The 14,949-nt window shown below is 41.0% G+C and overlaps 2 protein-coding genes across 3 annotated transcripts in view; both read right to left on the bottom strand.

Annotated features, from left to right (window-relative positions):
* LOC139184221 (teneurin-2-like) overlaps positions 1-14,949 on the bottom strand; it is a 451,142-nt gene that overhangs the window by 235,067 nt on the left and 201,126 nt on the right. The gene's annotated exons all lie outside the window — the stretch shown is intronic.
* On the bottom strand, positions 13,167-13,898 carry LOC109561314 (COX assembly mitochondrial protein 2 homolog). The gene has a single exon (XM_070793963.1). It carries the CDS (start codon positions 13,710-13,712, stop codon positions 13,473-13,475), a length of 240 nt encoding a protein of 79 aa, XP_070650064.1. The 5' UTR covers positions 13,713-13,898; the 3' UTR covers positions 13,167-13,472.

Raw genomic sequence — 14,949 nt, 5'->3', positions numbered from 1 at the left:
TGTTGGAGGTTTAAGCGACAGGACCTCTCCATCTAGTTTAGCACACTGCCTGAGTTCTATGGGTCACATCAATTCCTGGGTATAATGCACATTTGTATCAAATGTCCTTGGAAAAGGAAAGATCTCTCCTTTCAATATGTATATCCTAGGATCTTTGAGAAATGCTCTATATTGAAACTGTGCTGTATATCCGAATATGGTTTCCTATTCTCATTTGTTGGGCAACTGTTCTCATTTGTGAGTGCCAATTTCACACTATACTTAAATATTTGAAGCAAAACTCCTGCTGTTTGGAGAAGACACACTGGCTCAATGTGACTTCAGCCTATGTTAAGTCTTCATCAAAAAAATGAGATGAGGAAGGTTCAATTCATTTGAAGGATATATACTAAATTAACCTTAAAAATGCATTCCAATATACAGTAGGTACAGACAAATACTGTTTGGATTCCACTTATATGAGGGACCTAGGATAGTCAAACTCACAGGGTCACAAAGTACATTTGTAGATGCCAGGGGCCAGGGAGCGGGGGTGGGGTGGGGTGAAGGGGTAGAGAGGAGGATGGGGAATTCGTGTTTAATGGGGACAGAGTTCTAGTTTAGGAAAGTAAAAAATTCAGGAGATGGATGATGGTAAGTGTTGCACAACAATGTGAATGTACTTAATGCCACTGAACTGCACAGTTAAATATAGCTAAAATAGTTTGTTTTATATTATGTGACTTTTACCACAATGAAAAAATTATTTTTTAAAAAAGGAGGTGATGACATTTAATGGTGGTTTGTAATGATTTCCAGGTACAATTCCAAGTGCCAAGGGAAAAAACATCTTTTTAAAGATCCTCTGAGAGTTTGTCTTTGTTCATGCCTTGAGATCCTTTTTCCACTTTTCTCTTCCCTATTCTGGGTGCTAGGAAATGGAACTCTAGAGTTGGCTTCACCTGCCCTGTGGAAGCCTGCTGGGTTCAGCCAGTGAGAAGCGAGAACAAGTGTTTGGAGGCCAAGAGAAAGGGAAGTCCAGGGTATTGCTTCCGCAACTTATCTTCCCACCCACTCTGCTTCCTGGGAGTCTTCAGGTTCCTGAAGTGGCTGTGTCCATCTCCAGCCACACTTCTGTTCATTCTCCTTCAAAGTTCCCACTGAAAAACAGGCTCTGGTCAACACAGTGGTCCTTGCTTATCCCTTCAGGCCTGGGGTGGCAATGGTTGCCCCACAGCTGCCATTCCCTGGGTGCCTCATCACTCCTTACTGATCCCTTTAACTGTGCCTAGACCTTCATACTTAGTTACTTTATTAACTAACCTGTCTCCGGTGGAACCTTTAGAGTGAGCCATCTGTTTCCAATTGGGTCCCTGCCTGAGATAATTACTTTAAAAAGCATGACAACAAAATTCTGTAGAGCAATTATCCTTCAATTAAAAAATAAATAAATTTAGAAAAATAAAAAAGAGAATGAGAGTGAGTGGTTATGTTTTGGCGATTACACATATAGGGAAGTCAGAGAAGGTTTCACAGATAAAATGACAATTAAGACTTGTAGGAACTGATGGAGTGAGCCATGAAACTACCAGAGAGAAGTTTTGTACTTATAGTGAATAGCAAGTTTGAGAGGGGAAGCCTATTCAGAATCTTCAAGGTAGGAAAGGAGGCTGGTATGCCTGGAACAGTCAAAAGCCCTAAGCATGTAGGGTGGCATTACATGGGCCAGGATGAGATCAGCCAGGTAATGAATTCTACAGAGAGAAGATAGAATGGCTTAGGAAAGAACTGCAGAGGGGAAGAGGGTGAGCCTGCAGTCAGCAGAGGACAATGAAAAGGAGAAACCGGGGCAACACAAAGAGAACATGAGGGAGTGATATCCAAAAAATCACCTGAAATAAGCATAAGAGGCATATCATTTTCCAAAAAGGGTTATACATTCACTTTGGCCTGAACAACTTTTCTTTTTGGAAGAAATTTCACTCACACACACACACACACACACCCCATACCCAGCTAGCATTTATGCAGGAGGTTGACTTACTGTACCTGCTGCTGTTGCTGCTAAGTCGCTTCAGTCGTGTCCAACTCTGTGCGACCCCATAGATGGCAGCCCACCAGGCTCCCCCGTCCCTGGGATTCTCCAGGCAAGAATACTGGAGTGGGTTGCCATTTCCTTCTCCAATGCATGAAAGTGAAAAGTGAAAGTGAAGTTGCTCAGTTGTGTCTGACTCATAGGGAGCACCCACCAGGCTCCTCCGTCCAGGGGATTTTCCAGGCAAGAGTACTGGAGTGGGGTGCCATTGCCTTCTCCGTACTGCACCTGAGATTTAGACAAATCCTATTTAGAGAGTGACCTGCAAACCAGTGTGGTTTTACTAGGTTGGAAAATGGTAGTAACAACCTGTTTGTACATTTTTCCCTGAGAAAAGAATTGAAAAGAATCATATTTGTTAATCCTCCTACAAGGATTTCTGTAGTTATTAACCCTTCTCAGAAAGAGCATCAGCTATTCTCAAGAAAGAGGGAATCAGAATCTACAGAAACACTCCAGTCATCTGTACCTACTTGTTTGACATGAACAAGAATGTGAGCCCTTAGTAGGTGGGTGCCTGGGTGCTGCAGGAAGCACTGGGACTGACTACACCCGAACTGTGTGGTCAGCAGTGCTCTGCTGTGGTCTACACATGCACCACAGTGACGGATGCCGTATCTGCCAAGAGCTGGGTCAGGTACATATACATCACTCAGGTGAGGCTACTCTTCTCCAGAGAGTTCATTTCTACATGAGTACAACTCGTGAAATAAATACATGAGGCAGGAAATAATTTTCATTTTAACTTCAACCCATTTAAAACTCATTCATCTTTTATTCTATGGCACCAAAAGGATGGACCAAAGAGGGGTATGGATCATAGTGGAATTTTCTTTTTGGAAGTTTTTTTTATGATAAATGTATCATTTCCTCCATACAGACACATCAATATGGGCAAGTAAAACTTTCAGTTAGCATAGCGGCTACTGTGAACAGCAATAACAGCCAGTATTTATTAAGTATTTAATATGGTCTACACACCGGGCTGAGTGTGTTACACAGACCTTCATTTATTCCTCTCAACAACACTGTGAGGACAGCACTGCTACCCTTTATTTTACAAAGAGAGAAAGAGAAGTTCAGGGAGTTGATGTAACTCACCCAGGATAAGAGACCACCCATAAATGGTTGGGCTATGAACATTGGAGGGGCCTCCCAGGGGGCACAGTGGTAAAAAATCTGCCTGCCAATGCAGGAGATGCGAGAGGCGCAAGTTTGATCCCTGGGTTCGGAAGATCCCTTGCAGTAAGAAGAGCCAACTTACTCCAATATTTCCTTGCCTGGAAAATCTCATGGACAGAGGAGCCTGGCAGGCTACAGTCCATAAGGGTTGGAAAGAGTCAGGCTCAACTGAGTGACTGAGTACATACAAACATGAGCAAAGGAAGGCTGACACCGGCGGCTACGAAATATAACATGACTATTACTTGCTCATGTTTAATGATGGATGTTTACCATGAAGCATAACCTTGACATGGGTTTTATTTCCATGTTTTCCTTTCCCCAACCACTATCACCCCATTTTAGAGATGAGAGAACTGAAGTATAAAGAATTGAGACGGATTGCCCTGACTCAGGCTGCCAAGGAGGGAAGAGATCTGCAATTTATACCTAAGTCTTCTGACTTCAAAGAAAGCACTATATTCCACTGCACAGACACTTCCATGCTCAAGTTTAATTTAATGCTATTATTAAACACAGGCAGCCTTTTCAAATATCCATGCACGTTTATAGCACACTTAACTACGGTCAAGTCCTTGTGCTAACTGCTACAATTGAATGCAAAGAAGTTCCGTCTATCAGTAATCTTAAAAGGAAGCTAGGCAAACAAAGCACAAAGGTTCATGAAAAATTTCAAGTTTGATTCTATTCAACATAACTTTTAAAACATATTCAGAACATGTCAGAAGTGAGGATGTGATTATGTCAATGGAGGAGAGAATTCACAGGGTGAAGACATCCTTGGGGACTTGTCCAGCTGCAAGTTTCCGGAATGAAGCTAATGCCAACCTTAAATGAGGAGACTTTCAAAAAGTGAAAAAGGGAAAAAAAAAGAATATATGAACAGAATATGGAGAAAGATGTGTGGACAACTTTACCAAAGACAGCTGGCGAATGCAGAGGGTACTTAGTGCAAACCACAGAGTCCAAATTCCAGGCAGAGTTTGGACTGTATTCTGTAAATGAAGACGTTTGACCTCAAGCACAACATGATACAAAACACTGCCTGGAGACGACAAATTTTCTACACGAGATAATTACCAACAATCCAAACTTCTACACAGAAAGTAAATAAAGCTATAGCGCACATGAGAGTGGATGTGAGATTGTTGGGAACACCTATCTGGGCTCCCCCCGTCGGCGTGTTTAGGCTCACAACGAAAACAGGCAGATTGATTTTCCCTGATTAAGGCTGCTTCAGTCTGGTCTGATGAGTAAATACCCAAAGCAGCCACATGCTTAGCTGCCCTCCCTCTGCAATTACTACCTTTTTTTTCCCCTACACTTCAAATTTGCAGGTCTAAATTTGTAATTCTTCACTTGTCAGAGTAAGCAAACCTATCAGTCACTTGATCTTGTAATTCCCCCCCACCCCGCCCTTCTAAGAGGGATATTCACTCCCTCATTTTTCATTTATTCAAGTATGTTTACTGAATACCTAGTACAAAGCTCCAGGCCAGGTAGGCTTTGCAGATGCAAAAATAAAATATCATCTCAGTCTTCAAAGTGCTCTTCTGTGCCCGAGGTACAGAGAAGAGGGGGCAGTCAGGATATGCTGGCCAAATGCTATAAATAGTCCTACATACAGGGCGCTATGTGATCACACATTGGAAAGCCTTAATGCTGCCTGGTGCCTCCGAGCATGCCTTCCAGAGCAAGGCATTTTTAAACTGAGGTGTGAGGGGATGGAATGAACTGGGAGATTGGGATTGACATATATACGCTACTATGCATAAAAGAGATAACTAATGAGAACTTACTCTAGCACAGGGAACTCTACTCAGTGCTCTGTGGTGACCTGAGTAGAAAGGAAATTCAAAAAACAGGGGCTATGTTTATACGTATGGCTGGTTCAGTGTGCTGTACAGTAGAAACTAACACCACATTGCAAAGCAACTATACCCCAGTAACATTTTTTTAAAGAAGCATGTATGAATAACTAGCTTCCTTCTGTCAATAGATATTAAAAAGATTTGCAAACATGAAAACAATGCCACTCTTCTCACTAAATTTTTTAATTAAAATCTTGTTTAAATTTTAAAAAACTATAAATAAATAAACTGAGATGTGAGGAATAAGGAGCTATTCTTCAGGGGGCCAAGGAGGGAAAAGACACTCCTAGCAGAGGCTGAAGAATGTCCACATGCTTAGGAATCAGGGTAAGTGTCATAGTCGTCCAGAAGGGAGTTTAGGATAGGAGAAGGATCGAGAGGGCCTTGATAGTGCAGTGTTTGAATCTGACTTGGTGACTGCATTTGTGGGAGCGTAGCGGGAGACCTAAGGAGTGAATGAACAGCAACTGAATAAAAGTCACGTACATCTCAAAGTTAATTACAAAGATAATCTAATTTTATCTTGGTGATGCCATCCAGCCTTCTCATCCTTTGTTGTTTCCTTTTTTCCTGCCTTCAATTTTCCTAGCATCAGGGTCTTTTCTGACTCAATGGACAAGAGTTTGTGTGGACTGTGGGAGATGGTAAAGGACAGGGAAGTCTGGCGTGCTGCAGTCCATGGGGTCACAAAGAACTGGACACGACTGAGCGACTGAACAACAACAAAAATTTTATCCAGTGAACCTATCTACAGTCTTAAGTAACTGGAGACACCATGATCGGTCAGAATTTGTAGGTAACTTGCTGATTCTCCCCAAAAGTATCCCTTTGTCTTCTCCCAGGACTGAGTCAATGATGTCAGCTAAAGAATCATCATTAAACCCCCATAGATATTAACTCTTTGACAACTTCCCAGCCAAGCGTTTGGCTGAGACAGTCATCCACGTGGCCACAGTTTGAAAGGGAAGGGATGATGAGAAAGGTTTGGTCTTGCCCACTGGAGGAATTTTAGGAAAAACCAGGTAATGTTTTTGGTTAATCTTGAAAGTGAAAGTGAAGTCGCTCAGTCATGTCCCACTCTCTGCGACCCCATGGACTGTAGCCCACCAGGCTCCTCCGTCCATGGGATTTTCCAGGTAAGAATACTGGAGTGGGTTGCCATTTCCTTCTCCAGGGGATCTTCCCAACCCAGGGATTGAACCCGGGTCTCCCATAATGTAGGAAGATGCTTTACCATCTGAGCCAATGCTTTGCTGCTGCTGCTGCTGCTAAGTCGCTTCAGTCGTGTCCGACTCTGTGCAGAGTCGGCAGCCCACCAGGCTCCCCTGTCCCTGGGATTCTCCAGGCAAGAACACTGGAGTGGGTTGCCATTTCCTTCTCCAATGCATGAAAGTGAAAAGTGAAAGTGAAGTAGTATCCGATTCTTCATGACCCCATGGACTACAGCCTACCAGGCTTCTCCACCCATGGGATTTTCCAGGCAAGAGTACTGGAGTGGGGTGCCATTGCCTTCTCCAGAGCCAATGCTTTACCATCTGGTTAATCTTAACCCATCCTAAACACATGTCTAAATTGATCATGCGGCTGTGAGGACAAATTACCTTTGGTAATACTGAGAAATATCCACTCCCTGACTCTGAATCCTGGTGTCCTACACCTCCAGAAGAATTATCAGAGAGGAATGACCTAATACTGAGAATAAGCAATGTGGGTATTTAATGATCAGTAATAAAGTGGTAACAGAAAATAATGGACACCAGATATGAATGCCACCTCTATACTCGCTGTTCTATGTGTTATGTAAAGCATATTAGATTCTGGCAGAAAGTTTATATGGAGCTGAAAATTTGTATGGAGGTATGTTTTAAATAACTTTTCTTACAGGTGACCCAAGTTAACTAGACACATAATTGGGACTTAAAAAATTAAAACTATAGTAAACCTCCCTTTAAAGAACATCATCACAAGCTTAATTTTGCCCAAAGCTCTTAACAATATTATGAGGCAGAAAGGACAAAGATTTTCATGTCCAGCCTACCTGAACAGACAGATAATGGATAGAACTTTCCAAGGACAGGTTATAAAATTGGCAGAGGTGAAATAAGTGTCAGTGACCAGGAAACCAAATATCAGGGGACTTACTCTCAGCTCCAATATGAAGGCTGAAAAAACAGAGAATCTGATTCAGTCTTTTCTATGTGAAAGTGTGTTTGCATTTGGTGTGTGCATGTTAGAACAAAACTTTGTAAACATAATCTTTCCTGTGGCCATGGAATTAATACTTAACAGTAATAATAATGGAACAGCAATAGCTTTAATTTGCTATTTGAATGACCACTTATAAAATGTTTCACTATTCATTATCTAACTTGAACTTCCTTTCGATATTATGAAACTGGTAGATGATAAAGCAATATTCAGAAATTTTATTCAGGATTTTGCAGGAAGCAAATGGCAGAGAGAGTTAGAAATTCTGGTAGTTCAATTTGTAGCCCAATGATAGCAACAAAAGCTCAAGAACATTTCCAAATTCTCCCAAACTGTTAGAATATATCCCTCCCTTGAACAGTATTTATATATGTCTGGATGTACAACCACTCTTCGTTTTTTAATCACCAGCATGATTATTTGCACATCTTACTTGTCTGACTATCTCCAGTACCGCCACAGTAAAGAAACCACTGTCATGCTCAGCATAACGAATTCAGGTATTGTGTTCACCAAACCTCTGTTTAACTTACTTTAACTTGTCATGTAGGTCTCTTGGAAAGGATAATTAATGCTCATTGGTATCTGTGTCTTTTCTTCTTTGTGATCACTCAGCCAGATTACATTCTCTGCCTCTCTTTAAGTTCATGTCAGAGATCCAGCCAATGGAGCCCAAGTAGAAATGAGGCCCCCAATGCTGAGCAGAACCAATTAAGGAAAATCTCCCATTTATAATCCTCCCTCTTTTTTCTCAGTGACTCACCAAACAGAGAAGACCCCAAAAGATTGGAGCCACAATACAGAAGGGGCCTGGGACCTTGAATGCCACCTGTGATGGGCAGAGTTCATCTCCTCCCATCCCTTCTCTACTTCCTGCTCCCACCAACCTACAATGGACTGTGTGATGTAGGTGAAAAATAAACTCTTATGATGTTAAGCCACTGAAATTTGGAAGTTACTTGTTATAGCTGTTAGCCTACCCAGACTAATATAACTCTTCATTATAAGAAGTTAATATCTACAAAGAACTAATATCTTTAGACTCCAAAAGAGCACACATTGTAAAGAGATTTTAATCAGCTATTTAAAATTACTGATTCTGAGAATGCATTTGGGGGGAAACCCACAATGCTGCCCTTTCAAATAAAAACATAATCATAATTTTTGTGATCAATCACAATTCCTATCATAGAAATCTTTAGGTCTTGATAGATAAAATTCAATGAAGCACAGACTGTAATATAAGACTGGTATCAGATATCTGGGGCACACTAATAAGCAAAGTATAAATGGACAAATCTAATTTAAGTCAACCCTGCTGAGTCATTCGAGATATCTATCTACCCAAAATGAACATAATCCATTAGCATCAAAATAACAAAATCTCCCCACCCCCCGTAAATACAGAAGGGTCTAGTTCTGCTCATGACTTTTATCAGCATGACATGTGGCTAATATTCATTTATCAAACAGTATGGGTATTGTTTTGTGCTCAAATAATTATCAGTTAATGAAGCTTTAAAAAAGAGTCTCTCACATCTAGATTGAATTATTCTTTCTATGGTGCTTACCCTCATATTCCTAAATACTGAAAATGTTCCTATAGTAAATGAGGTCAGCTTGTGTAAGCTCAGAAGCAATAGGATATTTTAGCCTTGAAGCATAATAGGAAGAATATTAGAGCACATTCATTCAATTAAAAAATGGAGTAAAATATTCCATATGTGGCTACATGCCTTTAACATCTCTAGTAAAGATACATCATAGAAATACATATGATCTCTAAGCAACTTTTATAATAAAATTTGAAGTCCCAACAATTCCATTTGATGGAAGAGAAAAAAAATTCAGAGTCTGAGAGCTGAAGTGTCTCACCTGGAGCCACACAGGAATCTACCCCTGGATGGAGAAAGACATCTTCCAGATCTCATTTTGGTGGCTGCTGGTTCCCATGCCTTTTTATTCCCATCCTGACCCTTTCACTACTGAGATGAGAGAGGTTCTTATCTTAAGCTGGAATATTTGCCAGGTAGTATGCATAGTCTTCTAGAGCTTCCCAGGTAGTGCGGTAGTAAAGAATTCACCTGCCAATGCAAGAGACATGGGTTCGATTCCTGGGCTGAGAAGATTCTCTGGAGTAGGAAATGGCAACCCACTCCAGCATTCGTGCCTGGGAAATCCCATGGACAGAGGAGCTTGGCAGGCTACAGAGTTGGACACAACTGAGCATGTATGCATGACTAGTTTTCTAATTTGGAAGAAAAGGTTTACTTTCTCTAGCACTTTCAATGCAATCACACTAGTACCCTAAAGGGCCCTGGATGCACAATTGCAGAGAGTGCCTGGAAGTTCTCAGTAGGTGGAAGGCTAGGATATGAGCATCCATTTACAGAGGATTTGGGTACCATACCACTGTCTCAGCTTTCTTTCCCTCCAGGTCTCCAGAGGACTTGACTATGGAGGCTGTGTCTACTGAAACCTTCAACACAGCTTTGTTTTGTTTTCTTATAGATACAGTAAAATAATCCAGAGACAAAAGATTTGTTGGGAGGCAACAGTGATGGGAATGAATGAAACAGCCAAATCTTCCCTGTGATGCTGGAGTTGGAGATATCATCAGGAGCATAGCCTGTGGTTACCATAATCAGAAATCCCCATGAAAAAGCTGATTTAAAAGAACTTCCAAGTTGCTGGTGAAAGTGCCAAAACCCAATACAGTGGCATGTAACAGATGGAAAAGAAAAAGCCCAGAAAGTTCACAAATGACTGATCTTTTATTTGTCCATTTTATGATCCTCAAGATTTCTCTTTCCAGAATTTCTTTTTCTTTTTTTTTAAGTCATGCACAGATCCAGTAACCTTTCACTGCAACTAAGACGTGAATGTATTCACATTGACAAGGGCAACAGGAAAGTTTAATTTGGTTAGTTTAGTCACTCAGTCATGTCCTGTCCAACTCTTTGTGACCCCATGGACTGAAGCACACCAGCCTTCCCTGCTAAGTCACTTCGGTCGTGTCTGACTCTGTGCGAACCCACAGACGGCAGCCCACCAGGCTCCCCCGTCCCTGGGATCCTCCAGGCAAGAATACTGGAGTGGGTTGCCATTTCCTTCTCCAATGCATGAAAGTGAAGTTATTCAGTCATGTCTGACTCCTAGCGAGCCCATGGACTGCAACCTACCAGGCTCCTCTGTCCATGGGATTTGTCAGGCAAGAGTACTGGAGTGGGTTGCTATTGCCTTCTCTATCACCAACTCCCTGCCTGCTCAAACTCATGTCCATCTAGTTGGTGATACCATCCAACTATCTCATCCTCTGTCATCCCCTTCTCCTCTCACCTTCAATCTTTCCCAGCATCAGGGTCTTTTCCAATGAGTCAGTTCTTCACATCATTTGGCCAAAATACTGGAGTTTCAGCTTCAGCACCAGTCCTTCCAATGAATATTCAGGGATGATTTCCTTTAGGATTGACTGGTTGGATCTCCTTGCAGTCCAAGGGACTCTCAAGAGTCTTCTCCAACACCACAGTTCAAAAGCATCAATTCTTCAGCACTCAGCTTTCTTTACAGTCCAACTCTCACATCCATATATAACTACTCGAAAAACCATAGCTTTGACTAGACAGACCTTTGTTGGCAAAGTGATGTCTCTGCTTTTTAATATGCTATTTAGGTTGGTCATAGCTTTTCTTCCAAGGAGCAAGCATCTTTTAATTTCATGGCTGCAGTCACCATCTGCAGTGATTTTGGAGCCCCTAAAAATAAAGTATCTCACTGTTCCTATGGTTTCCCCATCTATTCGCCATGAGGTGATGGGACCAGATGCCCTGATCTTCGTTTTCTGAATGTTGAGCTTTAAGCCAACTTTTCCACTTTCCTCTTTCACTTTCATCAAGAGGTTCTTTAGATCTTCTTTGCTTTCTGCCATAAGGGTGGTGTCATCTGCATATCTGAGGTTATTGATATTTCTCCCAGCAATCTTAATTCCAGCTTGTGCTTCATTCAGTCCAGCATTTCTCATGATGTATTCTGCATAGAAGTTAAACAAGCAGGGTGACAATACACAGCCTTGATGTACTCCTTTCCCAATTTGGAACCAGTCTGTTGTTCCAGGTTCAGTTCTAACTGTTGCTTCTTGACCTGCATACAGATTTCTCAGGAGGCAGCTCAGGTGGTCTGGTATTCCCAATTCTTGAAGAATTATCCACAGTTTATTGTGATCCACACAGTCAGAGGCTTTGGCATATCAGTAAAGCAGAAGTAGATGTTTTTATGGAATTCTCTTGCTTTTTCGATAATCCATTGGATGTTGGCATGATCTCTGGTTCCTCTGGCTTTTCTAAGTCCAGCTTGAACATCTGGAATTTCACAGTTCATATACTGGTTAAGACTGGCTTGGAGAATTTTGAGCATTATTTGCTAGCCTGTGAGATGAGTGCAATTGTGCGGTAGTTTGAACATACTTTGGCATTGCCGGTTCTTTGGGATGGGAATGAAAACTGACCTTTTCCAGTCCTGTGACCACTGCTGAGTTTTCCAAATTTGCTGGCATATTGAGTGTAGGACTTTCACAGCATCATCTTTTAGGATTTGAAATAGCTCAACTGGAATTCCATCACCTCCACTAGCTTTGTTCATAGTGATACTTCCGAAGGCCCACTTGACTTCGCACTCCAGGATGTCTGGCTCTAGGTGAGTGATCATAGCATCGTGGTTATCTGGGTCATGAAGATCTTTTTTTGTATTGTTCTTCTTTGTATTCTTGCCCAACTCTTCTTAATATCTTTAGTTTCTGTTAGGTCTATACCATTTCTGTTCTTTATTGTGCCCATCTTTGCATGAAATGTTCCCTTGCTTTGGTATCTCTAATTTTCTTGAAGAGATCTCTAGTCTTTCCCATTCTGTTGTTGTCCTCTGTTTCTTTGCATTGATTGCTGAGGAAGGCTTTCTTATCTCCCTTTGCTATTTTTTGGAACTCTGCATTCAAATGGGTATATCTTTCCTTTTCTCCTTGCTTTTAGCTTCTCTTCTTTGCTCAGCTAACCACTGATTAAACGGTTACTATATTTTGCAAATCAAATGAGCATGGCTCTTCCTTGAAGCTCCCCACTAATGCGTATTCCAAGACAAGTCAAGAGCTTCCTATCACATTGCACCTAATTCAATTAACATACACACTCAGCCAGCAATAGATAACAATGCTTTAGTTATTTTAAAAATCACATCTGTCAACAGACTGTAATACAGCATTGGCAAGATACAGCTGAAACCTGTATTCTCCTCACATAATTTCAACACTCTTCTGAAATGCACTTTGCTTTCTTTATGATAGAACTGGTCATGAGTGTCAGACTTTTGGAAATCAACTTATTTTTTTTTCCTTTCAATTACAAAAAAAAAAAAATTATTTGCTTTGTTCTTTGGCTTGGGGTTCCCTACTCCAGTCCCAGAGAAATATTTCTCATACAGAAGTAAATGGGCTTTGAAGAGGTAGGAAAAACTCTATTTAAAATTCCAAATAGTGCTTTGGCTCATCCAACCAGCTCTTGCAAGATTGACCATATGTGAAATTTGAATGTAGATTACAGTGTTTCAATTTAACAAGATTAAGGTGTGATTACATTTGTTATTTTGTAATTTCATAGTTTCTCCATTAAGGGAAGTCAGCATTTAAGATCAGTCACGTTTAATAGCATGCTGACGTGGGGGAAGAATGCTTATCAGTTTAAGTTCCCAGCCACGTCACTTTCTTTAGTTTGTATTTTCTAATCAGTTATTTCTTTAAATACATCTCTCATATCTTCTTTACAATAATCCAAATTACACACCAGTTTACTTTTTTTTTTTTATCAGAATCAATAGTTTTATTGAAGGTTAAGGTACTCAAATGTTAACAGGTCATAGGCAAAGGGAAGAAACAGAAGTCTCAGATGCGTTAGTAGAGGAGGGAGGGTACAAACAGCTCTGCCTAACAAACATTCCAGATCCAGGGTTTCCATACTTCTCCAAGGCTTGATTTCTCATGGGTCACTTTCCATGCAAAAGATTTTAGAGACCAAATGCAACAGGATTCCTTCAGTTACCAACCAAGAGTCTTTGGGTCTTCTCTCAGGCAAGGCATCCAATGAAAATAAGATCTAGTTTTCAGATTCCTCTGGAGGATTAAAAAGTCTCTTTCGCATTGCGTTGCCAAGCTCCCTGCTCTTGTTCCTCTTTTCCATGTACTCATTCTTCAAGCATTTTCTCATCTCCCGATCAAGATCATTGCAATGACCAAAAAATTTCAGAATGCTGTGATTTTTGTGACATTCCTTAAGCAAGTTAATCAAGACGTTGCATTCTTCAGTGTGCAAGTGTGGAGATAAGTCAGGATGCATCTTTAGGAGGAGATGGAACACAGCAGAGCAACCCGACTCGCGGCCACACCCGGAAAGCGGAAGCGGTATTCCCCGTTGAAGACGCTGCGCCTGCAAACGCGCGGTCTGGGCGCCGGAGCAGGGCGAGCTCCGGGTGGCGAAGGCACGGCGCCCTCCACGGCTGACACCGCTTGGCCGGCCCCCAGTTTACTTTCTTTCATTTCTATTTTTGCTTTCTTAAGCTAAATCTCCCCAATATTTTTAGCAGGAAATAGGACAGAAAGCATAAAACTTAAATATGTACAAATATACACGTGTGTACACATATACATGAATACTAAGACAATTCACTGATAGAAATCTCTGCTTACTCACTTCCTAAGAGAAGCAGGGTGTCATGGAGTCATTCACACCCTGGCTCCTGCTGAATGCTGGTGTCCCACAAGATATGAGTTTAACGGAAAGAAGTAAATCATGGTCAAACACTAATAAGAATGCTGCATACTGTAACAGTTTCTTAGAGAGTTACAGTGCATATCTGCATATTAAAGTCTCTCACATGTCCCATACGAAGGATGTTCAATTTTCTTTCAATAATTGTATAATATCCATGATTTATTTGATCAAGATTTTTAAAAAATTCTTGGAACATCTACTAAGATATATCAGGACACTACTGTCCAAGGAACACAGTTTAGAAAAGTCAATTAGGGTTGAAAATGCATGGGTTTTATGATGTATTTTTAAATTTCTAGCTTTGAAACTTGCTAGCTGTGTGACTTTGGAGAAGTTTCTTCATGTCTCTGAGCCTCCTTTCAAGTTTGCATTCCAACCAATATTTATTGAGCGTCTGTGGTGTTCCAGGCCCTGGGATAACTAGACACAGAAAACAAAACAGACATACCCCACACTCAGGGTCAGATGGAAGACAGACAATAAACAAATACATGTATAGTTAGAGTGTTGGTAAGTGCCGGAAAGGAAAAAGAGTAAGTGAAGGAGATAATTACTACAGGGAAAAGCTAATGTAGATGGAATGGGCAGGCAAGTTCTCCTGAGGAAGTAACAATTAAGTTGAGGTCTGAATAAGATGTAAGATCAAGCTAAACGAAATGTGCCAGTAAAATATTCCAGAAAGAGGAAAAGGCAAATAAAAAGGTCCCCAAACCAATTTAAACATGGCTAAGCTATAGCCTCCTGCAATGTATTGGATGAGTTTGATAGACCTAAGCAGTAGCTTCAATATGGCTGGAGCTCA

This window comes from Bos indicus, chromosome 7 (assembly GCF_029378745.1).
Source record: "Bos indicus isolate NIAB-ARS_2022 breed Sahiwal x Tharparkar chromosome 7, NIAB-ARS_B.indTharparkar_mat_pri_1.0, whole genome shotgun sequence".
In the NCBI taxonomy this organism is placed as follows: Eukaryota; Metazoa; Chordata; class Mammalia; order Artiodactyla; family Bovidae; genus Bos; species Bos indicus.
This window is presented reverse-complemented; position numbering and strand designations above follow the sequence as displayed.

Coding starts and splice junctions, on each gene's coding strand:
- LOC109561314 (XM_070793963.1), bottom strand. CDS start 13,712: ATGCATCCTGACTTATCTCCACACTTGCACACTGAAGAATGCAACGTC.